The sequence below is a fragment of the Cynocephalus volans genome, chromosome 14, assembly GCF_027409185.1.
Source record: "Cynocephalus volans isolate mCynVol1 chromosome 14, mCynVol1.pri, whole genome shotgun sequence".
Taxonomy (NCBI): domain Eukaryota; kingdom Metazoa; phylum Chordata; class Mammalia; order Dermoptera; family Cynocephalidae; genus Cynocephalus; species Cynocephalus volans.
In genome coordinates, this window is record NC_084473.1 from 46,781,102 (window position 1) to 46,808,389 (window position 27,288).

The following is a 27,288-nucleotide window of genomic DNA, read 5'->3' on the forward strand; positions in this document are numbered from 1 at the left end:
TTTTAGAGGTTCATTCTGTATGCTTTTTCCACAGATAGGGAAGAGACAGATTGTACCCCCATCCCCTCCCAGCCAATAGCAGGCATCTGACACAACTTCGCAGTGAGCAGTAGGACATAAATGAATCATTTGAAGAACAAACACACAGATAACAAAAACAGGTGAATCTGATTTCCTCACCTACCTTTTCTCCCCATCTGCAGAGGAGAGTTTCAACATGCCCGGTGGTCCTGGGTTATGTTTGAGGAGAATAGTATCTGGGTTTTGGACTTAAGCTGCTATATGTGACAGACTCTGGGATAAAGTATTCCACTAAAACTAAGAGAAGGATACAAGTTCCTAGACTATGGCGCTTGTGGTAGAAAATGATTACAAGATGACCAGAAACTAGCCTTAGTGGTCCTAAGAAAATCATCACAGTGCCACAGGGAAAATATAGAGACTGCTCTGACAAGGGAATCATATCATTTTGAAGAACGTGTTTTTCAGTTCAGAACTGATTTTACTGGACAGAGAACTGAATGCATTCAATGTAGGTAAAAGTACTCAGTCACAAATGCATAAGAAACTGAAGCACATGCTGCAGGTGACCGATCGCACACCCTGCCCCTACCTCCTCGCCCTCAAGCAGCCCTTTACCAAAGACTGATAGGAATTGGTGGATGCGTATCCCAATTTCCTTGGCCCTCAGGTGGAACAATTTCTGAAGCTTGTTCTACACTGTCTCCTACAATTCCTGAGTAATACGGCCCATAGCGTAACCAATTATGTAATAGACCTTAATGGGCTTTCTTAACTTCCCTAATGTACTTCCCCACTCTCCTTTCAATGTTCCCTGGAATCATCTCTCTGAAGATCATTCTGATGTTGAGAAAGCTTACTGGATAATGGAAGTAAGGGTCAATTATCGTGGCCTTCTGACACAATACAAAATAACAGAGTGCTTCCTGGGGATCGTGGGATCCTGGGATAGGCTAAGCAGACCAGACCACTGGCATTTTATGCAAATAAAGAAATAAGCTTTAATTTTTATCTTTTAATAAGATATTGACCTCAAAATATTTAAGTGCATTAGTTTCTTGATCCTTACAATCCTATAGGTTGTCTCATTAACTTGCTTTTACGGCTGAATGAACTTAGTATGATTGAGTGATTGCCCAAGGTCCTACAGCTAGTAATTTCAAATCTAGTATTTAGATCCATTTTACTCTAAATTTTGTGCTTGTGGCAGATTATTTTTCAGATTATTTTATTTAACTATAAAAGAAAATTGTTTTAAACAGTAAATATCAGAACTAGCACAGATCAGAAGCATTCAATAAGAGTTATTCTATTTATTGCTGTTTTTACTAAAGGATTGATGCTATGGCTCCATATTTAATTTTTTTTCAAGGAGTTATTTTGTACTCTTAAGCAAGATTGCTCTGTGGCACCTAAACCATTACCATTTCATTCATAAGGATGGAATTCAGGTGAGGGACATAAGATGCCACAGCTTAAATACCTATGTTTATCATCCAGAATTGCTGTTTTGTTTGGAGGAACAGGATTCAATGACAAGAGTATTTGAACAAGCACAAGATGGACAGTACTTATTGTAGTTGACCTAGAGCTACTCAGCCTCCTTGATAAAAGAATTGTCAAGGAATGTTAAAAGATGCCTTACCTGTACAACTTTCTTGAAGAGCTCTTTTCTCCTTTTTATTTAAATTTAAATATAACCACATATTTAGGGGCCAATTAGATATTTTTTTTGTGTTCCATTTGCCACTCTCAAATATTGATGAGAAAACATGCCTCTACATGCTTAAAGATGGGTGCTTTTGTTGGCAAGGACTTCGCTGCATATCAGATATGTTCGGCCGATCCTCAAGGGGTTAAATCAAATGTTCCAGTCCCTGGAGTTCACCTTTAGATGAACATTAAGCTGTTCAGAAGAGTGGAGATTGTGGTGATTGAAATATATTAGTGCTCAATAGTTTGGAGTCCTTTGAGGATTTCACGAATGTAATGAAATACTTTCCCGGAAAATGTTTATCTACATACACCCCCCAACCCTCTGATGCCCTGATTATTTACATATGTATTTAGAAGTTAGTAACCCCTGATGTCTAATCATTGGGTTCTGGGGAATCTGTGCTCCCCAAAGGTCAAGAATAAGACTCTTTGCTCTGTGTACTTATAACAGGTTTTATACAGCCACCAACTTTGAAATAACATACATTTTTAATGTAAGCTAAATTATATAGACTTTAATTTAGACTTTAAGGAAATGTGAATAGTTTCTTCTGCTAAATTTTGAAAATGATGAGTTAATATTAAGAAAGAAATAATACTTGTATTTAAAACAATATAGGTACAAAATAGATAAAGCATTCATGTTCAAACCTTTTCCTATCAATGAAGAAAAAGAAGACCAATTCATGCTTTTCTATAAGAAAATTATTTTCAAAGTCCAGAGTTTTAAAATAGCAACAAGCTGTTGGATTAAAACTTACTGATGGGTCTTCTGATTTTCCAAAAAGCTAATTTATATATTATAGTTATATGAAAACAAGTATGTTTTTTTATATACTTGTTTTTTCAAATAACACAACATGAGCCAACATTTTTGATATGTTTTCTCAAAGCTATTATTATTACTATATAAATACTAGTATTATTAGTAGCCACCTTTTATTTGCCCTTCGTTGTGCTAGGTACAACATTAGTTGTTATTATCCTTACCACCCTGTGAAGTTGGTATTACATGTATTACCCTTAGTTTACAGATGAGAAAAAGGAGAATCAAAAAAATTAGGTAAGTTATAGCTAGTAAGTGATGTGCTGGAATTTAATCACAGATTTATTTAACTTGACTTCCATTGCTTTTTATGGAGAAAACCATATTTATGAAATCAGCATCTCGTTTTCAACTAGTTCTATGAGTGTGTGGTTTTAAGAATATCAAGATGAGCAGATGTAAACAAAGGTAAATTTAATGGCTGCTTCTTTAAGTATATAAAGGTAGAAGTGCTTAATAAATAACAAAATTCAGAAAAAAAGAGAGTCAACATTCTTGCCTTTCTTGTCTAAGGATGGGTCTTCCTTTCAAATGCAGTCTTCCTCTCTGTGCCACTTTGTCACAAAATGGTGACGCATAAAGTTTCTTAAATCAATAAATCCACAGTTGTATTAAGAAATATTTTATTAACAAAACAGTAAATTCCACTTGCTTAGCATTTCCAATAATGGATAAATTGGCCTTGCAACAGAAAAACAAAACAAAAGAAAACAAAAAAGAAACCCCTTAGATACCCAATCACACAAAGCACTAGAAGGGTAGATCATGTGGTCTTTCGTTGATGTCTTAGGGATTGACCACCTCACACATAATTGTAGTATTTGTTTTCTTAAAAAAGGCAACACATTACATGGATAAAAAAGAAGCATACTCAATCAGAAAAGTTACAGTCTAGAGATGTAATCAAATTTATGCCAGGTAGTGTGAAATCCTCTATTAACTGCAAACTATGCATGGAACCCTGATACATTTGGTATGAAGATACTTGGAACTTTATTCAAATCTTTTTCTCTTTCTGACTCATGTTCCTCTCTTTTCTTTCTCCATTCAGGAAAAAAATAATAATAATTGCTAGATTTTGCGTAGGACAATAACATTAGAAATATTTTTACTGGCAATATTAGATTATATCATTGCATGAAAGTTTTACATTTATACTGGGGAGAAACATCGAAATCAATCCCAAACAACATGTTTCATAGATATACTGCTTAAAAATACCATTATTCCATTTATCTTCAATTATATTTTGGGATCTGTCCAGATGGAAACTAGCTTAATTTCAATAGATCAAATGAAAAATCAACTAATTTCTTAAAAACTGCAAGCTGTAAATTAGTGGTTTCATATTTCCCTTTTTGTTTCACTGGCTTTCCCTGAGTAAGATTGAATGAGAGCGGGGGAGAAAGTCTTGTAAATTCTCTAACCTGGCAAATTAAGGAAAAAAAAAAAAAAAGATAAAAACCTGAAACAGAAGCAATGGATATTAAATTTTGGCTTTATACCTTCCATTTTCCGGGTCATGAAAGTCTTTTAGACTCTTCATACACAACAATTACTTGGCAAAATATTGGTGATCTGCTATGAATTAGACATATTTCTAAGGTGCTGTATGTCAGAAATCCAGGCCACTTCTTGGCTTTTTTCATCAACTAAAGCATCATAATAGATGTTTGCATTTTTTGCCTTTGCTGATTAAAGCTAATTGTAAAGATATTCTTCTAGTCTATGAAATCTAACATCATTCTTTTAGGAGATGTTCAAGTAATGTGACCAATTTTTACTGAAGCATCACCTTCCAATCTCCTAACGCATTTCCTTTGCATTGCCTTCTCATACTAATAATTTATTGCTATGAACATCATCGAAATAATATGCAAAAACAAGTGTATAATCTATACTGTTCTACATTTAATAAGTGTTAAACTAAAACTATATTTAATGATATATATGTAAAATCAGAAAAGTTAAAATATAGTCAATAATCAACAGAGAATGATTTTTTTAAATGGGTAGTAATACAGAATCAAAAATTATTAAAAATACTTTTAGTTGGAAAAGTGTTTACTTTCCAAAAATGTTTATCATGCACATCAGGTTCAGAGAATATATATATTATCTTATCAGAAACAAGGTTTTCAATTGCAGCAGCCAGAGTTAAGGTATAGATTAACCAATTTTGCTTCTGTAACCTGCCCACATAATGGTTCATATTCATGCAGCAGTATACCAGTGATATTCTTTTTGATAAAAAAAGGTTCCATTTCATTAGGAACTAAAATCTTCTCAGGGTTTCCTAGGAGCAAGATCTCAATGAAGCAAATCACCCCATTTGTCATCAATACCTTGGCACAACTATCTTTCTTCCTGCTTTTCAATTTGTCAGTGAATATTTGCTACTATATGCACATTTGGGTCTTCCATCATAGTTGATGAATTCCTGTGGATTCATGTGTGTGTGTAACTGCAAATGGTGAAAATTTGTGAGAATGTGAGTATTTGGGGGAGAAGAGGTTATAAGATACATATGTATATATTTTACCTTCTAATCCACGCCTTTCATACAAATACTAAAACTTAATTGCAACAGAATGAAGGCTGTACATGTAAGAAAAAAAGTAGCTGAGTCTTTTTATATACATTCATACATATCTTCCTTAGAATAAACACTACACTGTAATTTTTTTTTAGAAAAGTAAGTAATTGTGGCAATTTATAATGGTGGCAAATAAAATAAAATAAAAAAGAACCTGAAATAATTGTTGCTCTGATGTCATAAATCTCCCTATACTTAGCAACACTTATAACATTGAATTTACCAAAAATGGCTGAAGAGCAGAGATATATTTTGTATTTTCTATACAACAGGCTATAAAACGTCACTTATCACAGTCCAGAAAGCACACAGAGATGGATTTTATATAAACATATGTAATAACATAGTAAGCGTGCATGAAAATTTCCCAGTGATGGCATCTATGCCCTCTTGTTTTTGTTTTGAAATTTTAGTGTGAAAATGTGCCTTATATTTCACATTTTTGAAAATAAGGCCTCCATACTTTTTTTTTTTCCTCTCACAACCAGAAAGGGGCTTTTTGAATGTGTTCCTACACAAGTCTTCAAAAAAGCCAGCACTTTGTTTCAAACGCAAGTTCCAACCATTGCTCCAGTTGCGCCAGGCGGCAAACTCTGAAAGGTTTGCAGGTTGAGTCGCTCAAAATGACAGTCCTCTCTGGCAATCGGACTAACTGACTTCTCAGGAAAGCGCTAGCACTTTGGCTAAATCCAGAATCATAGGTAGCTTCTTTTTTGTGTGTTATGTTTTGTGTTGTTTTTTGTGTTGTGCCTTGATATTGTAATACTCCTTTGCTTTATGAATGCGTGCGGTCATCACTGTCTTTTAGAAATGTTCCAGCAACATAAAGACAGGCAGAGTAAATGAAAACACTGTGGATGTTAGGGAATTTATTGGCCCCTGTTTTTTTCTTTTTTAAAATTTTTTTGAAAAACAAGAGCATGAGATACTTGTTTTTATTTTTTAAAAAGTCTTTCCTTCCTGATTGCATTCCCTGTCTTCTTTTGTATGTGCTTCATAAAAAGGAAAGTAAATAAGTTCATATTATGTCTCAGATAAAATGAAGACTATTTCTATACAAGTGTCCATTTAAGATCTTGGGATCAGACGTAATACTCTTTATCTTTGTTTTTCTTATTTTTGTTGGCGCTTTTCGCACTGCTGGGTTGTTTCTCCTTTACAACAGCCCCATTGGACTGTGCTGAGTTACTGATGTAGTTTCGACTCTCGTCTACATGGTACGAGCCTTCATCCCGGTTTCTGTACTTGTACATGGCATAGAGGAGGATGAGGATGCACAGCGCAGCAGCGGCGACGATCCCCACGACCATGCCCGTGGTGCTGCTGGACTCTCGAATCACTTCTGCAGAGCCTGGGTAGGGCTCTCTCCCGCCTGCTCGGGTTGGGTTGGCTGTGGCAAAGAGAATGAGAATGCAGAGTGATTTTTGAGTGGATTGAACGCCAGAGAGCTCTATTAACATTTATCATCTAATCAGTGCCTAATGGAAGAGCACCTACTGCTTTAGGAAAAGTATATCATTGCTAAATGAAGCAATCCCTGTGCCTCATGGTCACTAAAAACTAGTGATCATGAATCAAAGCACTCCGGCAGAGATTTGTTGCCAACTTTTCTTTCTCACAGATCAATTTTGTTACCAGGGTCTTGTAAGCTCAGACCCAAATAAGCTCCAATTAGCTCTAAATGACCACGTTGGCTTGTTAGGTGAAAAACCATAAAGCCAACATGTCAAATAAAATCAGAATAGCCCTACCCTATAATGTTAGAGGGAATCATCTTAAGAATCAAATTCATGTTGCTACAGAACATTAAGGCTAACTCTAGGCTGAATTAGGACAGCTAAATTTAGGATTACTTTAGAAATCATATTGCCTAGTTATTGTAATGAATGCAGTATTGAACAATAAGATAATCCAGGCATTTTGAATAGTCTAATTCTCTTCTTTTTAAGTGTAATTTTAGTCACATCTTTATAAACTAAAACAGGACTGATTTCCTTTTCTGTTGGAGATTTATTTATTTACATAAGCATGTATGAAGGTACTTCAAAAAATTTGTGGAAAAATAGAACTGAAAAATGATGCGAATCTTTCCATGAACTTTTTGAAGTATCATCATATGTATTTTATTTATTCATTGGCAGTGGTTGAGTGATCCCCAAAGCTAAAGTTTGGAGGAGTAAGAAAATATTCTTTCCCAGTTTTAGATACCTTCTAGATTGGTTTTGAGTCAAAATTCAGTAGCTAATAGATGATAATGAAAGGCTGGCTGTCCTCATTTTATTCAGCTGACAAAACTCTCATTCCATCTTCCCAAAGTGTAAATAAGGCTCGTCCTTCAGTACAGGTGATGGATTACAGGGTGCCTAATGTCTTCTCTAAAGCCTAGTCAACACTTAACTTGACCGCAGATGGGGGACAAAAGGCCTAGGATTTAGCTGGTAAATAAGACAGAGGAGAAGGGGCAGCTCTTTTCCTCTATACACTAAACTCTTTTTTTAATATAAAAGAATAAGATCTGTAGAGAGAAGAGATTCTATCCCACCTTGAGTCTAGGTCATTTTTCTCTATGAATTGCATTTTCTGTCTTTCCCTGAATCTCCATCCACTCCCTTGTCTTACAGAAAAATATTACTTTTCAGATGCAATGTATTAAAAATGCTATACTTTTAAAAACACTATTCTTTGTAAATTATGCAGAATGAATTTAAATCATCTCAAGAAAATACATATATATTGGGTGTACACATACACATACACACCAGAAACTGGACAATTCAAGTAGACTGAAATTGTGCTTTTATTTCAGTACTACTAAACATCATTTAGTAATTATTTTTAACATTTCTACAAAACTTCCTATTAATTACTGGGAATCACTTACCAACCATATCGCTCTACACTGCTTTGTCATTCAATTTTCAAACCTCATGAAGATTTCTTCTGCTTAAATGTGTGGGTTTTTTTCTGTTGTTTTCCTTTCCTTCCCAAAATAAAGCCTTACAAATATAGTCACTCACAGAGTAATACCCCTCTGTTGCAAAGCAGCAATGTGCTATGTTCTGGAGCTACAAAAGGTAGCAGGTAAAGCCTTTCAGTACTGAATATGTCACTGCTTGTTTTACAAAAGCCCATGTAATGTTGCTGAATAAAAAGCCTTGGAGTTGCTTCTGTGGCCAAGATAGAAGGAGACAAAGACTATAATCCACAGTATTTGATTATGGGAAATTAATTTCCTCTCAAGAAGAAAAGAACCTACTGCAGTAACTCTGTCACTACCTGACAAACCAAAGGCAGCACTTTCTCTTTTAAGTACAGTCATCTTTGCCAAAGTGTGCCAATTAGCTCAGTTGCTAACTTTCACTAAATTACAACTTTCTATTTGCTCATTTTGCAGAGCATTCTTTAACCATGGTGCCTCAAGAGCTAAGAAAGGAATTTTATTTAAATGTTACCAAAATCATTTCTTACCACCTGATGGAATGCTTTCATTTGAAACACATTTACACTTTATCTGTCAGAAGGGAATGGAGAAAATGGAAATAAAATCCTAACCACTTAGCTCATGACAGGAAAATCTGAGGATTTTAATGTAATGCAGAGTTTAACTTTTCTATACTAAGAATATATGTGTATGTTTTTTCCAGTTGAAAGTCGGTATCATAAACCATCTTATCTAAGAATATTAATTTTAGTGTTATCTCCTCAAATATTTCTGATATGTTTCAAAACAACTGTACATGCAGCTCAACAACAGATTTGTGTTACAACTAGAAAGAGATCACAAAGACCAAAGCAAAACCTGAAATACGTCAGTGTTGCTATGTAGGCTGGCCAGTTAGCTCAGTTGGTTACAGCGTGGTGTTATAACAGCAAGGTCAAGGGTTTGGATCCTTGTACCTGCCAGCCACCAAAATAATAAAAATATTGCTATATAGACATTTAATCAACATCTCCTGTTTAAGGAAAACACTTGTCTTTTTTGCAGCACCAGCTAAAATGTTGCTGCCCTCACATGAGACCTAAAAATATCTCTATATAACTCATGCAAAGATTATAAATATCATGTTTAAAAAAAAAAAAACTACAAAAACTTCCCCCAAAACTAAAATCTAAACTGAATGAAGAAACATCTCCTTTTTACCTCCTAATTCATGTTAAAAATTTAATAACCATTACACAGGTATTATTATAGGTCTGTTTAGAATATGCAGTTGCTTCCATATCTAGTTGATTAATAATTTTGCTTCTATATATGCTTAAATCTGAAGGCTATATGATATTTTCTTTAGCTTTTGCTCTAAGATCAGAAGTACTTTTGTGTTAATGGGACGTCTCTTCCAGATGTGCAATAAAATGCTGAAGAAATTCAAATATATTCATTAGTTATAAATGTGGTTTCACTTATTGTCACTCATGCTTTATTTTGATGATCCCTGAAAAATCTCTGATGAAATTTCATATTAATTTAAATATAGAGAATAGCATAAATAGTTTTCAAGGCTAAATGTCCTCTCATATAATTTGTTCAAAAGTTTACATAAAAAAGAAAAACAGTCATCTTTTAACCATTCGTGACAATGTGAAAAAAGGAATTTAATTAGAGAAATCCATAAGCAGTTTGTATATTTCATGAATTTGGTTATTTTGCATTTCCTTTACACTCCATAACAAATTAAAGCAACATGATTTAATAATTAAAACAATCTACAACATACTTTTTCTTAGCAGTGCTAAAGGTTAAATAAATATACTAAAATTTACTTTTACATCTTCCCCCTTTCTTCGTATTAGCATGTGATGAAAACACTCAAAAAAACAAGTGAAAGAGAATAAAGGAGGAGGAGCTCAAAGAATGGAATACACACAAATTAGCTTTAAGTCTTCACCAGTGAAAAGTTAACTCTTTTTTGTAGGTAAAACTAAACTAACGTAGCTGGTTCATTTTATTAGGCCCAGGGGTCCAGAGAGTCCAGGTCAATGGAAAACTTCAGTAGCACTGGTGGTAGTAAATGAATAAGCCAAGACATTTAACTATTATTCAGTGTAATTAGAAATAGGCAAGTACTCAACTTTGGTAGTGGAGTATTCTACTTTGAAACTAGGTCACTAGTGGGGAAATCCAAGAAAGAGTAGAAAATCTCCTAAGTGTTGAAGCCAATTTATATCCTGTTTTAATGACTCAAAGCAAAAAATGATCATAAATTATACACAATTAATAAGAACATTATAACAATACATTATCGTACTTATCAAGTTTCCCATGTAATTCTGACTATCTCCGTTTTACTGAAGAATGTCTGTCATCATGTACCCTTCAGTCAACTTGAATTGAGTGTAAACTGCTAAGTCTACTACATGTGGCGAGAGCACATATGTACACCTAAATGGCAATAGCTTTTGACTTTTGCTGGCATTTTAGGCTAAATGATTCAGAAGCCATCGATTGCATTTGCAAGAATAAAGAGCTGCGTCAGGGTTATGACCTCTTTCATATTCATAGTCACTTTTCATACTCAGCCAAATGGCTAGGGAAAAATTCCTGGGACTCATGTACTGATAAACAGTGTAACCTTAAAGACAAATGAAAAGTGACTTTTAATTCTCTCTCTCTTCTAATATTTGGCAAGCTCGGATAGTTTCTAGAAGTTTTCCACATGGTCTACTTTGTCCCAGAAAACTTATCAAGAATCTTGTACACTAGCTCTATGTATTTTCTTGTTTTTCGTTGTCTAATTAATATTGTGATTACTTAGGTAGGCATAAGCTTTTAAATGTTAGGACAGTAATTAATGTATCTTCCACATTATACTCTAAACCAGTTCAAACATATCACTGTGCAAAATGCACAGTAAATGCAAAAGTCATATTCCTGTGCCTCGTCATATAAAGAGACAAATAAATGCTATTATTGCTCTGCATAAAAAATTTAAAAGTTTAAATCTTTAAAATTTTAACTGATCCTTAAGTTTGCTGAGATAGTTAAACTACCATGACAACAAATGAAATTGTCCTGATGTGTGTTCTTTTTTTAATTTTTCACAGTCCTTGGTGCAATATCTGTGAAAGAACATTATTTCCCCAAATAGGAACTATTTAGATCCAGTTAAGAAATGTCATGGGAAAAACATGTATAAGGGACACATTAAGCTGGGGCATAGCGTGGAGAGGGCTCTTTGTGGTATGCCTCATCTCTTCCCAGCTCCTCTGGCCCTCTGTCACCTCCTCTCTTCTCTCTATTCTTCCTCCCACTTCTTTCCCCTGTTTATCTCTTCTGTGCCTTCCTCTGACAGCTCCTAACTTATCCTTGAAGGTGGCCCTTCCCTCCCCCAGGTAACTGAGGAAGGTCAGGCCAGTAGGAGTCAGGACTCTTTGACTCTTGGTGTTGGTGCATTACTCAGCAAGGTGTTCTGTAAACGACAAAACTTATTGCCAAGTTCGTAATTTCGGATCACAATATAAGATCATTCTTATGGGCAAAAATATCTAAATGTGATAAATTGTTTCACCAGAACAGTTTTTATGTTTTATACTCGTTTGGATACTTTAAAATTTAACTTTCTAAATTTGTTTACAGATAAAATTGTATGCTTTCTCAAAACAAATAATATTTAATTACTAATTTAAAAAAAAACCCTTTTGTTACATAGATGGTGACATGAGGGACACATTAAGTCATGAAGCTTTGGACTGGAGATTGTATTTACCAGTTTGCATTGTTTGATTGTACTTAATCATACAATACTGTATGCAAATAGGAAGTACAAAGCTTGCTATTACTTAGCAAGATGATTTACAACTGAAGTTTTAAAATAACTAAGCATTTTGAAAAGTAGATTTTTAATATTAATGAAATTTTCCAAGGAGGTTTCACTTTAAAATGGAAAGTGTTTGACATCTTGGTTATTCTTTCTGAGACTGGAAACATAGCAATCAAATATTATTGCTGAAAAATAAAACTGCCCTGGATTTATGTTTTTACAACTCTGCATGAGAAATGGTGCTTAAAGTCCTAATTCCTATGACATAGAATGAGGGTTTGGTGGGTTGTGGGACCTTATATTTCCATTGATGAGTTCACCAAAGTAATAACATGCCATCAGATGCTCTTTTCATCACTCAAATTGTCACTTTTATGAAACTATTTTGTATACTTGAATGAGCTGTTCTTCCACTGTAATCTTATTATATTTATGTTGTTTTCAGAGTTAACTTTCAGGTTGAGATTGTAGTTTCCAGGCAGTTTTGCAGGCTGGTTTTATTTCATCAATACAGACTGCTAAAATCAGAGGAATAATATCTAGTGATCTATAGTACGGCAGGGTGACTATAATTAACACCAATTCATTGTATAGTTTCTATTAGCTAGAGAGAGAATTCTGAATGTTTCTATCACAAAGAAATAATAAATGTTTGAGATAATGAAAAAAAAAATCAGTGGTTGCCTGGATTTCAGGGGATAAGGGAGAGAGAGAAAGAGGGAGGGACGAATAGGAGGAGCACAGAGGAGTTTTAGGGCAGCAAAATTATTCTGCATGATACTATAATGGTTATTACATGACACTGCACATTAGGCAAAACCCACAGAACTGAACAATACAAAGAAGGAACACTAATATAAAATTAAATTAATAATAATATATCAGTATTGATTCATAATTGTAACAAATGTGCCACACTAATGTAACAAGTCAATAATAGGAGAAACTGTATATGTGGGTGGGCAGAGGGTATGGGAACTGTCTATACTTTCTGCTCAATGTCTCTATAAAGCTAAAACAGCTATAAAAATAAAGAAAAACATATTTATAAAAAAATATAGACAGTTAATATATAGGTACATCACTAACCATGACCCTGTCACATGAAGGATGAAACAAGAGTGTCACTATATACTGATGATAAAATTTCAGCGTTCGAGCTTTAAGAAAAAGACTCCTAACAAATTACCAATCTCAAGAAATAATAATAATAATCATAAAAACACACCAGTGGTAAAAAGTAGAATCTGAGCTATATATTTCAGATCAGAAGGGGTATATAAAGGATCATAAGACTCCATAATGCTCAACATATATCATTCCACTAACCAAATTGTTGGATATCCTGTCTTACAATGATCCTTTTTAAAAAACTTTTGGTGAGATGAATCGATTGAATTTTTTCTTACTGAGAGTCTTTGACCAGTCTTTTTGGTTTTATCATAGATTGAACTTAAAGTAATTGACTTTAAATTTGTCTCCACCCATCTAGGAAAAATAGTTGCCTAAAATGATCTCTTTAGACCAAAGTTCTATACTGTATGTTAACAAACATGGAAGTTATCATAATTCTAGGCTATCCTTGAAAATGATTTCAGATCTACAGGGGGAGATATGACTTTTCCAGTATCCAGTTTCAATAATACTGAGAAAAGAAAATTGGAATTGTAGGCTGCTGGGGTGTTTGGGAATTGAGATTAGCACAGTTTTTTGCCCCCGTCTCCAAAAAAAAAAAAAAAAAATCCAAAGTTTATTATTTTTTCCTATTTTTGTGCTTCAGCACAACGTAGGTCAGAAGAAACAATTATTATGCAATCACTCACAAGAAGTCATGTTTCAATGCCATGTATGTAGGAAGGCAAGCATACAGCCATTTGTATGACATGCACTAATTTCGACTCATGCTGTGGTTTTGTGAAAAGTGATGGATGTTAGATGTTTCGAATTCCTCTCATTCTTCCCTCTGACCAACTCCACCCATGCCTTGCACATTCTGCAGTTCACTCCTGCAGGTCAGACAAGAGGCTTAAGAGAGAACATGTCTGATACATCTTAGCCCTTCCCTAATGAATTGGAAAATCAGAAAGAACTTGGAAATCAATAAACCTTTGCTACCTGCCTGGCTGCTGGGTCTGACATTTTCCTCAGCTGCTTTCAAAACCACCAAAGCACATACTTGAAGGGAAGTTCAGGGGCCACCATTCTGAGATTGAGAGGATCATTATGTTCTCCTGGTATTGCATGGGAAGAAATGCTAGACAGAAAAACCCATCATGTGCCTGCACAATAGAGAGCCCCAACTAGGACAGGTTGTTACCTCAAGTGTCATCACATAGAACAGAAAAGGCAATAGATAGTCACACTCTGTGTGGCTTTGGTGACACTGAAAATGAACAGACAGAGGAACATAGATATATACATATTCATATACATAGTACTACATATATGCATAGGATCATGGCATTTACAGAATCCTATTCCTCAGTTATCCTGTGTGTTGTAAAGTATGTGTCCACAGCCTAGTCATTTGCAGGTTTCATAGACTTTTTGCATGGTCATTGTATCTGTGAGGTTTTATTAGAACCCCTGAAAGTATGGTACATATTAGAGTACCAATGTGCCTACTGTTCTCATGGTCTTTTTTGATCTGCTCACAGGTACCTACTCACATTTGCCTTCTATTTTTTTTTTTTTTGAAGGAAGATACAATCATAATACTATTACTGTCTTCAAGTCCCATGTACCAAAAAAGTTCTACCTCCATGTCTTACATGTATGACCTTTTTCCTCCTGCCTATTTATATGTCTAAACAGTACTAACTCCTCAAGACTTATCTTAAATGCCCCATCTTTTATGACATATTCTCTAAGAATGTCTCCTCCTTCTACCAACAAATACAGGAGCTATAGTTATGTTCCAGAGATTGTACTAGGTCCTGGGGGAATAGCAGATAACCAAACACACATGACGCATACCCTCCTGGATCTTGAAATAGAGTGAGACAAAGAGACATGCAACAAAGAATCACAAAGTTGAACATAAAGTAACAGCTTGGGATATTTACAATGAAGGAAAATTGTAATACCATGCAGGAGTAGGACAGAGGTTTCTGATTTGAAGTGAGGAATCAGAAACACCTTTCTGAGTCTGTGATATTTATGATGAGACCTAGAAAACGAATAGAGTAGTTCTACTAATAAGAAAAAACAACATGTAGAATGATCTCAAGGAAGAAAAGAGTTTGCTTTTCAGGGACTAAACAAACACCAGAGTGGACTTTAGGGGCAGAATGAGAAGAAATTTGAAGGTGTACACAAAACATCACACAGGTTGTAGACCGTGTAATGAAGCCATAAACGAATAGATCAGCACATTTGACCCCATAAATAATAATTTTATGTGGCAAAAGTTACTCTAACAAAGCAATAATGCAAATGAGAAAGGAGAGGAGAAAATATCTGTGGTATGCATCACAGACCAGGAGTAAATACCTCTAATATACAAAGAATGTGCATCGATAGCTACAAAAAAAAAAAAAAAAAAAAAAACACCAAACAACCCACTAGAAGAATGAACCAAAATACACACAGGCAAGTGCAGGAGAGATCTAAATGCTGGTGAGAATATGAATTTTTCAATCATTTGTAGGGAGTAATCCAATAACAACTATTAAAACTTTTTTAAAAAAATGGATTTTTTCACCCATATATAACATCACCCATTTTAAGTACAGATTCTATACTATCATGAAATCTTACTTAAATATTTCATTTCCAAGTTTTTTCCTCTCTTTCCAACTGATTGTAAGTCCTTGATAATATCCTGTGACTCTATTTCTCTTTCTTAACAATTCTCCCACCTTCCAAACTCTAATGAAGATTGAAAACACTAGCTGCAAAATGTCAATTTTCTGATTGATTAGAAAAAAAGATTTTTATAAGTTGACAAATTTTCAGGGGTGAATTGGGGTGAATTGTTACCATTAAGAAAGTGTGAAAGACCTTTAATTTCAAAGTTTTGAGTAAAGGTGTTTAAACCAGTGGGCAAAACACAAGCATTAACATCGTATACTTCCTTATAAAATATTTTTACCTCAATACTTCCCTAACCCCACCCCCATAATATCTTCTGTTAAAAAAGGTAAACATAATATTTATTTTATTAAACTAGAAATAACTTCTTTTGAGCTTGGGAGAATTGGTATCAATACAAATATTAATACAAATATTGTGTCTGCTCTCCCTGTGCTTCCAAGTAATATGCCACTTAATCGTAATTACTGAAATCACTAAGTTATTTAATGTTAAATAAGTCAGCAGTCTTCGGTTTGACTTATTTGGATGCCTTATTTACATCAACAACATTTGACACCCGCAGCACTAAAAATAGTTAATGGCTAATCTGGAGCCCTTTTTTCACTTCAGCAGAGTAGCTGCAGAAGTTTCTAGGTACTTTTCAGTCCTGTTGGTATTACAGAGAGTTGAAAAGGACCTCATCAGTCAGACCAAGCTTTCCATAATTGTCAAGCAGAAGAAAAGACATATAAGCAATAATTAAGAAAATCAGTTTCAAAGCTTGGGAACCTGGAGAATCTATATGTGTTTCTCATCAAAATATATTACATTTCAGAATAATGCAAAAAGAGCTATATTTTGAGACGTAGATGACACTCTTTATAACTGATTTCTACTCAGCTAAGCTCCTTGATACCAAAATAGCTTCTCTTCCTGGGAGCTCATTAATTACAACCCCCAGAATTACTTTTCTTAAGATGCATTTCACTTTTTTACATATAGAAATTTGAACAATCTATCTTTACACAAAACCAGGAGACCCATTCCAAGAAATACTCAAGGCCTGGAACCAGAAATTCTGGAAGAACCTGATTTATAGTAAGACAAGAATGGCACCATGATTACAGCTAGAGTAAGGAGGAATGTGTGTGTGTGTGTGTGTGTGTGTGTGTGTGTGTGTGTGTGTGTGTGTGTGTGCATATATGTGCATGTGAATATCACAGCATTCCTTCCGATTCTCTGACAGAAGTTGCTAAAGTCAGGCTTTTGAAGAGCTTCAGGGAATATTTTATAATACCTTGGGGTTAACTTACTTAAATATGTTGCATTATCAAAACCTTCTTTCTTAACTTCCCCCAATATTACATGTATTTACCCTTAGTAGATATCTTTAACATTACTTGTCAATCGATGCTCATCACAGCTACTGTAACTTCTGACACACTGCAACACATAAATTTCTTTTTTTATTTTATTTAGTTAACAACTATTACTTTTACTAATTATTATTATATGATAGGCATTGTGCTATGTGCTTTACCCACATTATCTAGTTTATTCCTCATAAAGCTCTGTGGTATAGGTATTATCATTAATTTATAGAAAGGAAAATGAGTCTCAAAGAGGTTATTTATGTTTCATAAGTGGCACAGCCAAAATTCAAACCCAGGACTGTCTATGACTATTACAGTTTTTAAAAATTGGTTATGAATATTCATGAGATACAAAGCTGATTGTCACCCCTCGTGCCCAAGATGTGAAGGCCAGATCCATACTGGCAGCATGCCCATTACCAAAAATTGCGATTGTACCCTGTGTCCCCCCCCGCAATTATCCCCAATCTCCCTCCCCATCCCCCGTTTCCCACACTCCACTTTGTATCCCTAGGTAAGCTCCCTCCCTCTGCAAGTCCAACACACCACTGTGGTCTTTCTTTCCTTCCTTCTTTCTCTCTTATCTCTCACTTATGAGTGAGTACATGCCGTATTTATCCCTCTGTGATTTGCTTATTCCACTCAACTAAGTACAGTTTATACATTCAATGTATCTGCATTTATGACTGTAGAATGATTTGTTATTATTTCCAATTTTATCCCTGCATTCAGTGTAAAATCATTTAACACATTAGGCATCTTTTCTAAGCAGCTGCCCAATTCTACCCCTTCCGGCCATGCTCCACTTTACCCCTTGCTATCTATCTGTCCTTTGCAATAGGAGTTTACAGTCCCACAGAACCTTAAAAAAGCAATGCAGAGGGGTAACAAGATTAGGCATTAGGTTTTAGTGCAGGCACTGCACTTAACTTTCTGAGTGACAGTGGGCAATTCATTTTCCTCTGCTAAGATTTCTTTATCAGAAACATGATGGTGACACTTAAATTATTTACCTCCTAGGATCACTGTGAGGATCAGATCAGCAAGGACAATAAATGTGAAAGTGCTCTGTGAAGGATAAAGGGATTTGTAAGAACAGTGATGGTCTGATTACTTTTCCTGGGTCTTCCACACAAGAGGTACTGAATCAGTAGCTGTCCAACAATTAGACAATTCTGCAACACATACTTCACCATGGCTCAATCAGTTGTGGCAGTGACCACAAAGGACATTGTCTCCATGGGGGCGGTTGTATTTGAGAACTTTCCTTTCATGAATGAAGACCTCATGGATTCAGGTGGCAAAATCTGCCATTTATGTTGTGGGGCATGTTGTTTCAGGTCATTAATTGTGGTGCTGCATGGGGGGCTCGTTTCTGTTTATCTGTGAAACATTCTACCCTTAATGGATCAGTGCCTCTGCCTCCTGTGTTTGGAGTAAATTAAACTTCAAATTTGTATTATAATATTTTATGTTTTTTAGGTGTCATGAAATCAATCATCTAAGACCACTTTTCGGCAATAACTGACAGTGAGGCTTATTATCTTGGAAATAATAACTCTTTTGATTAGGTTTTAGAGTTTGTTTTCTAAAATTGTTAAGTCAATTCTTTTTTCCCATTTTCCTTTCCTACTCTGCAATTCTATGGTGTACTCTCGCTGAAATCCAGTTTCTACTGCAGGGTTGCATGCTGGGTCCTAGGTGGACCACTCCTTGAACAGGGGGCCTGTACAGCATCTGCATAAGCCTGGGTCATTCTGTGTAATGGGGCAGTGTACAGTTTTCCTGGTTTAGAACTGGGTCTATTCACTTTGGGTGATCATTTTTACATTCCTGTCATGAAGCTATTGCTGTCTCAATTTTCTTTTGTTGAGAAAAGATCATATTCTTTTTGGTGAAAGTGCAATAGCTAAGGTGAAAGATTAGACAGCTTCCCCTCTGAGTCCATTAGAGGAAGCTTGTCAAGCCTAGCATTAGGAAATATGGAAGACAAGACATCCGTCATGGGGGAGGTTGTGTGGGTGGGTATGCAAGGTACGTCATGCTGCCCAGAGTATTTCCGAGTGTCTGAAGAGGAAGGGCAGGGAGATTATAAGAGGAAGCAGGAAAGTTAATCATTCCTTCTCTCAAAAGCTCTGTGGGGCAGAGGCCTAATTTTTTTTCTTCCAAAAATAAGATAACACATGATATGTGCCCTCCTCCCACGATAGCAACCTAAATTTATTCAGTTAAAATACCGCTCTTGTCTAACTAAGTTCATGGTGGTTACTGAGAAAAGTTTTATATTGATAAAATTTAGAAATGCTTTTAAAAAACTATCCAGATGCCAAAGTGCCAAATACTGACATTTCCTTTTCTTGTTTGGGGATTTATTTCCATTTAGTATAGAGTTTACTCCTTAGTTAATTTGCTATTACTATTACTACTAATAAAGTTGATTTATATTAAATAAACAAGGTTTACATTAAACAAGGTTTCCACGTGGCAGACTGTGCTAAGGGCTTTACACGCATTGTCTCATTTTTATTAGCACAATAATGTCATGAGTATTTAACATTTTACATGTCATTTTGCAGATGCAAAAAGTCAAGTACACAGAGGTTTAGGGATTTGCTTCTGATTACACAGAAGGCAGCTGAACTGGGATTTGAACTCAGACACTCTGACTTCCCATTTATTCAATGAAAGAAAAGATTTTAGTGTGCTCATAAGATGTGGCAACAACATTAGTACTTCTCTTTATCCTAGATTTTTTTTAAAAAATGTAATTGATGTTCTCTGGCTGTACTGGCATCTTTAATACTTAATTTTTTAACCTGAAAAATTAATAAAGTATTCTTGTCTTTCCTATTTTATTGCAAGTGCCAGGCTTCTTATAACACTCTGTAGGTAGGTAAGGGGCTACTAATAATGAGAATGATCTAATCAACAGGTCAGTGTGTTCAGATGAGACCTATAGACTAAAGCCAAATGTAGAATTGCTGCTCCTTGTCGCACATAAGCCAACAGTGAAAGCACATTGGCTCTTCATGGAGCCAGCATGCCCTGGAGAGTGGAATTCAGAATATGCTGGCATACCTCTGAGATCATCTGGAAAAATGTAATTAATAACCCCACAGAAAACCAATTTTATTATCAAAACAGGTATTTGACACAAATTACAAGAGAACATGATTTTATTCTTCCTGGATTTCATGTTTTCATAAGAGAGAGACTTACCCTGTATTTTTCTAAACCTATACTACAGTTCTCTATTCCAGGTTGGTGAATATTTTTAGAGTACAGAAATATATCTCATTGTCTCATCCAAAGCTCAACAGGGTATGTGTCACACTTTAGAAAGGCTTGTATGGTATTTTAGCATTTTCTAATAAGAACTTGTTATTAATGCTTTAAGGCTGGATACATGGAGACTGCCTAAAACCTTATTCCTACTCATTACTGAACAGATTTTTCTGTAGGAGGGTTCTGTATTAGCAGCCATCTATTTTTTACAGACTTTCAAGCAAATGCTTCATCTAACTCAGCAAACTCACTTACATGCTAAGTGAGTTAAATTGGCCAATCATATGTTAGCGAAGACATTTTAATAGAGCCCACTCTCCCTAACACCAAAAGGGACTATGCTCATTTTTATTCAGATCAAATCTGTATGCCTTATGAGGGCTCTCACTACAAGGCAGAATACTGCATCCACTGGCACAAAACCAACACTAGTAGCAGGTCCTCCACCTATTGTTGAATTTATCATAATTATTTGTTAAACGTTTAGTATGTGCCAGACACTCTGCTAAGCATTATGTATGCATCCTCTATTTTCAATCTCATAATAACTCTATATTTTCTATTTTACAGACTAGAAAATTGAGCATCAAAAATACTAAGTAACTCCCCCAAGACCAGGAAAGGGATGTATCTCAAGCTAGTTCTATTTGATTCCAAGTCCCAGCCATAACTAATACTCACTTCCTGTTGCATATCACAATTCTTACAAAATGCCATAAAGAGCTATTGTAAAGTGTTACAAGAATCCATGCCATTATATTAGGTATTGTTAAAAAAAAGAAAACAGTCCAAAGGTCAGAGAAGGGTCAAAATAGTTCAGGTTAAATAAAAATTTTTGCATTATGAAAAAAAAAAAAAACTTTTGTTTGTTATTTTGTTTCCTGCTGATCTCCTGGTAGGAATTAATGTTCACGGAAAACAAACAAACAAACAAACAAAAAACTGTTTGCTATGAAGGTTGACCTCAGGTTGATCAAACTACAAACAGGCTTCTTCTTGCCTCTAGGCCCCTGGCCTTCCATTCCTTAAAGCATCTGTAATTCCAAATTCTATCACTGTCTCTTTGATATGTAAATATTTTTAAAAGCCTGTAGTATTTTATGATTGAGGACTATTTTAGTTAAGGACCTGGGAGTCAGCCATTAAGGAAGAACACACGCCTGTGTCCCAGTTGCTGTGGGAAGCGCAGGAGCCTAACTTCTGTGGCTCCTTGCACGGAGTTGTAAGACTACCTCCCGCCATGAAGATAGCAGAAAGAGAAAGTTTACTTTCTGTTTGAGTAAAGCCAATTCACAAACATAATAGGCCCCAAGTCCCTCCATCTCAGCTCTTAAAATTACTCTTCAGCCTTTACTTTTTCAGTGAGTTGAGCTTAGGCTGAGTTCTGGCCTCCTTCTATTGTCATAGACTTGACTAAATCTTCTTTGCCTTTTTAACTTTGTTCACTGTAATTTTTATTCTGACATGAGTTCCCCCAGAAAAATAGGGGAAAAAGGGAGTAAAAATGATGTCTTGTGACTGCCTTCCATTTTGACCATATACCATTCATTTTTACTCCAGTGTTCTATATACCATTCATTTTTACTCCAGTGTTCTGAAGAATTAAATTTATGTGAAAAACAGTGCCTATGGCAGCATGTGGCATTCTGAAAGCCCCAACTCCAGCCGGCTCATCCTGCACCTGAATGGTGAGCTGGACCCTCCTCTCTGATCCAGCCTGGCATGCAGGAGATACTCCAGATGTTCCCCAGAATGGAAAACTCATCACTGCTGTTTTCCTGGCTGCAGCTCAAGATCCTCCATTTTAACAGCTACGTGTTGGCTATTATGAGCTAATTAGACTTACTTTTGAATAACTACATGATAAATACCCCCGATTTACATGTAGAACAAAATTATCTTCTAATCAGGCTCTAAACATCTGACCTAATAAGTGATACATTCCTTCAAATGATTGTGATTACTTACTTAATGAAAAGATGCACCTTGTTCAATATACATATCTTCATTCCTAATGTGGTTAATGGGATCAGTTCAACAGAAATCCTTTGATCTTTTCTCAAAATAGCACACTGGAAAACCACTCAAAATTGCATGGTAATAGCAGCAAATTTAGCTTAATGAATAGTAATACATGTAAAGAAACTTTCGCCATCAAATTTAAATCTTTGCCAGGGAATTATTTAAATGGACATTTTGAAAACTCATCCTATATTTGTTAGGTGCTCACGTTTTAGAGGAAGAGGCTTCTGCATTCCAAGAAACTGAAAGCCTGCCTTTTGAAACTAGAGAGCTAAGGAGCTCTCTCATATTACACTACGTAACTTCATCTTTCTGACTCTCGTTAGCTGTGAAAATACTTGATAGTTTTGTAAAATGATAAAATAATTTTGTTTGCAAAGAGCTAAGAACAGCGATGAGGACAGAATAAATCTTTACTAAATACTAATTATTGTTGCTATCAACCATTGTTCATGTAATCTGAGTTCTGACCGATGTGGTCCACCTGACGGGCAATCAGCAGATGTCCTTTGAGGGTCTGTACTAGTCACCTCATCTCCACTGGTTCAGCTAATGTTTAAGAGATGCCGCAAGAGTAGATGATACTTCCCTCTCCTGTGACTAACTTGATATTTTCTTATTCAACAGAGCTCTTCTTTTTCTAGCTTGACAAAGGTTTTATTGATTTGAAAGTGGCCCAGCATTCTTTTACCTACCCCTGCCCGCCTCCCCTCCCCGCCCTCCAGAGAATTGACATATTATTCTCGGTATCGTAAACCTAAGAGAGGAAATTGTACTTCCTATAGAGGGCTCCCAGGAAACAGGAAGTGGCTCTGTTCTCTTTGTAACACATGACAAATTAGAGTTATTCATCAGGAAGCTCCCACACTAAAGAAAGTCATTATCTTCATTTGTGCTCTCCAATAGCAACATAAAAATCACTTTTTAAAAACTTCTTTAAGAGTTTGAGAAAGGATTCTATTTAGAAGAAGGCTTCCAGACTAAGAAGTGCTGACATGATTAAAGGCCATATTGAAACTTAAGTGGTTTTGCAGTGTTGCCATTTTGTCAATTTACTAAGTGAATCTACAAGGGAATGTTTCAGAGAAATATGTTTTACAAAAATTCATGTTCCTGGGAAAAAAAGAAGTCTTGGAAAATATGTGTATTTATATGCTACAAATAGTAATAATAGTAAGCATATGAATAACACATTACAAGTAAGGCATTGTTGGACAACATGCTTTCCATATTTTAATCCATTTATTCCAACAACCACATCTCTAGGCTAAGAGAAAATCACAGAAGGTACAAGTTTTTTGAGAAAAAAGTATATAAAAAGGTGATCCATCTGTCTAGGCTGCTTACACCAGGCATTTTAGGACAATGGTGGCCTCTGACCTAGCCAGCAATGGCTGCTTCAGGTTTCTATCTGTCCACTAAGAACTGGGGTTCAATTAGCCCTCCTGAATTGCACAGTCACCCTTTAATATTCTAAAACACTGTATATACTAACGTGAAGCTATTATCTAATGCTAACTAGGCAGGACAGTGTGGCTGGAATCAGGTATAATTGAGTTCCATGTGTTTCCACCTAGGGGGTTGTCCCTGATCTAGTTTTAACATGTACAAGTCCCATCAGGAGGCCTGAGTGGTTTCATCAGTTGCCCATCAATTTTCAGGCAGGGAAAGTAACAGCATTATGCAAAAAGGAAAAAATAGCTTGAATATCCTTTTTATATAATTGAATTGGGAAAAAGAAAAGCTGCCATTTAGGCTCTACTTTATGCTAGGCATTGCAATAATTGCCTTAAAATATATTAATTTTAATTCTTGCAACAACTCTGAAAAAGAAGTGATATTTTAATGACAAAGAGAAAGAAATTAATAATCAGAAAAAAATAACTAAGAATAGCATCTAGGGTAGAGTGAAGGATGTCCCTTGTTAGAACAGAACTCGAGATATAAACTCTTAATTTTTGCTCCCAGAGGTTAACAGAGCAGTGAGTGTACAGTACTACTCAATTATACTTGATCAATTATGAAATTGACAACACACCAAATATATAACTTCTCTCTTCATTAAGAGTTCTGAGTGGAACCACAAAGTAATTCAAATTTACCAAACACTTGACAAAAGGTATAATTTACTAGTGCTCAAGAAGATTCTAGATTTTTCCTGTTTGTTCTATCAATGGCTTTAGGAAGGCATCTAAATAATGTGTGAAGCTCATTTTCAGAGAAAATGTTATTTCATGAAGGTAAGGGGAGGGTCAGAGTACTTAGAAAACTTTCATGTGTAAATACTCAGGGAAGGTGAAATATCCAGAAGACTTGGGCAACCTGTAAAAGTAATTGTGCATCTCTTCACAAAGACCTGCTTTCTCTTGCTTTAGGAGTAGCAAACATGCATAGAAGATATGTCCATTTTGGAATATTTACCTTAATATGTTACTTTTATAAAAAGTCACTTTCCCAAAATATGACCTACTTATATCTGAAATGATTTTTATCAAGATACATCTAAAAGTATCCAAAGTCTAACAGCATCAGCAACTACAATTACTGTCCATATTATTTTATATTTGTATTCAAGATAAATTGCAAGCAGGAAAAAGAGAATTAAGAAAACCAGTACCTCAAGGAACAAAGACCTGCAAGAGGGGATCCTACAATGAAACAATATTCAGATTCAAACAGGATAAAAAAAAATAAACCTCTATTTCAAAAAATAGTTGGCATATCAAAAAAAAAAACATATAAACTAAAAATTTCATCAGAAGCTGTCATACAAATGGAACCAATTCTACCAATAGAGCAACACTGCATGAAGCATTAAAAATGAACATTTAAAAAAAGCATTGGAGTTGGACAGAAAAAGCCAATGAAAAAGATTTCACTTACAAAATGCAGTGTAGAAAGAGAAAGCATTCCTGGAATACACTATAAAGACAGGACAGATAAAATCACAAGACAAGCTTATGGCGAATGATCCCATTGACAGAATTTGAAGTTCTTGTTTACATAGAAATTGTTGAATTGAAAACTAAGGAGTGAGGAAGGAAACACTGAAGAAGAGGATGAAAAGTTAAATTAGGCTTGGCACAAGAGTAATGAAGTAGCTGTTATTAGGTAGGGTCTGTTGTATCTTGTACAGTGGGCAACAGACTTTGGTGCAATGGAACAGAATTAAAATTACAGAACAAATCCATGCAGGGAGCAAGATGTACAGGATTCCTGCTTCATGTAGTTTACCTCCTTGTGGGGAGATGAAAACTATACATGAATGAACTAGCAGCAAATAGAATAAGAAAACACAATTCTTTCAGATAATGATAAGTTTAGTAAAGAAAATAGAGGCAGGAAGATTATAAGGAGTACGGCTATGAACAAGCTGCTCCTCACTTTCCATCATGTTATAATATTTAACAAAACAGACAAAAGTCAGGTGAATAAAAAGAAGATGACAAAAAGGTTATCCCCCCTCTTTCTTTCCTCTTCTCCCTCCATCATGCTGTTCCTAGGTCCAGTGTCCCCAGAGAAAGGAGATACAGTAAGCTAGTCAATAAGGAATGGTTAATAAGACCAGTAAATTAATGGCTAGAAGAACAGAATTGTTTAGCTGAGCTCAAGAAGAGAATAAAAAGTGACAATTTTAAGTGCAATTAGAGTTCTCACTCTGGATTTACTAGGTACCCAAGGTAAGGGCTCTGTATAAAGAGGATGATAGCCTGTACTCAAGACAGCAAAGGAGGGATTCAGGCCAGAGGAAAGTCAGCAAGTACTTTAATTAGTAAGAACCTATACAATTTTCATTACTGTGTTAATACTCTGTAAAATACTGCAAAAAACAACTATCCTTGTCATATAGTTTGGATATGTTGCTCTCCCAAAGCTTATGTTAAAGTCTGATCTTTAATGTGGCAGTGTTGGGAGGTGTTTGGGTCATCAGGGTGTTCCCTCATGAATAGATTAATGACATCCCTGGGGAGGGGCTGGTGTATGTGAGTGAGTTCTCACTCTATTAGTTCCCAGGAGAGCTGGTGTTGAAAGGAACCTGGCATCTCTCTCTCACTTCCTCACGCCATGTGGTCTCCTTGCATCTGCTGACTGCCCTGCCACTTTCCACCATGGGAAGAGGCAGCCTGAGTCCTGTACCAGATGCAGCTGTCCCAGAATCGTGAGCTAAATAAGCTTATTTTCTTTATAAATTACCAAGTTTCAGCTATTCTGTTATAGCAACACAAAAACAGACTAATACACACTAAGAAAACACTAATTGGGAAAACAAAATCAACTACACACACACACACACACACACACACACACACACATACACACACACACACACTCCAATGTACAAACACAAGACATTGTTCTATGAACAACACATGCCGGAGGATCTCAGAGAGAATGAGATTTTTTTTTTAAATGTCCTGGTGTGAGGGATTAACATCAGAAAAACTGGGCGTGTGGGCATAGGAGAAATGGGGAAAGGAAATTTCAGGGTCTGAGAAGGCAGAGATTAACTGACATAATGACAAAAAAGCAATACTTTTAAAAAAAAAAAACTAACAGAGAGGAAGTATGAATACCAATGAAAACAAAAGCAGGATCATGGCAAAGGGTCCTAGGATGGTTTCATGAAGTGACCATGTCTATCTAGACAACCAAGAGGGAACAGTTGTAGAGATCAATGAGCTGAAGGAATTAATGGATGCTCATCAGAGATCTAATAATTGTGTGTGGCAGATGATTCTGGGGCCTGTGATTCCTGACTGGTGGGGTAAGGCCAGAGGAAGGGGGATGAGAGCACACCCAGCCTGGGTCTTCCAAGCCCTCTTCTGCTGAGCTTCTGCTCCTTCCTGACACTCAGCAGCTGCTCCCTGAGTGCTACAATCAGTGATATTCAAAAGG

The 27,288-nt window shown here is 35.7% G+C and overlaps 1 protein-coding gene across 11 annotated transcripts in view; it reads right to left on the bottom strand.

The window, feature by feature from the left end:
- Positions 1–6,124: 6,124 nt before the first annotated feature.
- The window catches only part of LOC134363293 (neurexin-1), a 765,130-nt gene continuing 743,966 nt past the window's right edge, over positions 6,125–27,288 (bottom strand). For all 11 annotated transcript variants that reach the window (XM_063078880.1, XM_063078883.1, XM_063078879.1 and 8 more), the window contains one exon: positions 6,125–6,549. In XM_063078880.1, coding sequence (XP_062934950.1) covers positions 6,242–6,549 — 308 coding nt within the window. In that variant the 3' untranslated portion in view covers positions 6,125–6,241. The remainder of the gene's footprint in view (positions 6,550–27,288) is intronic.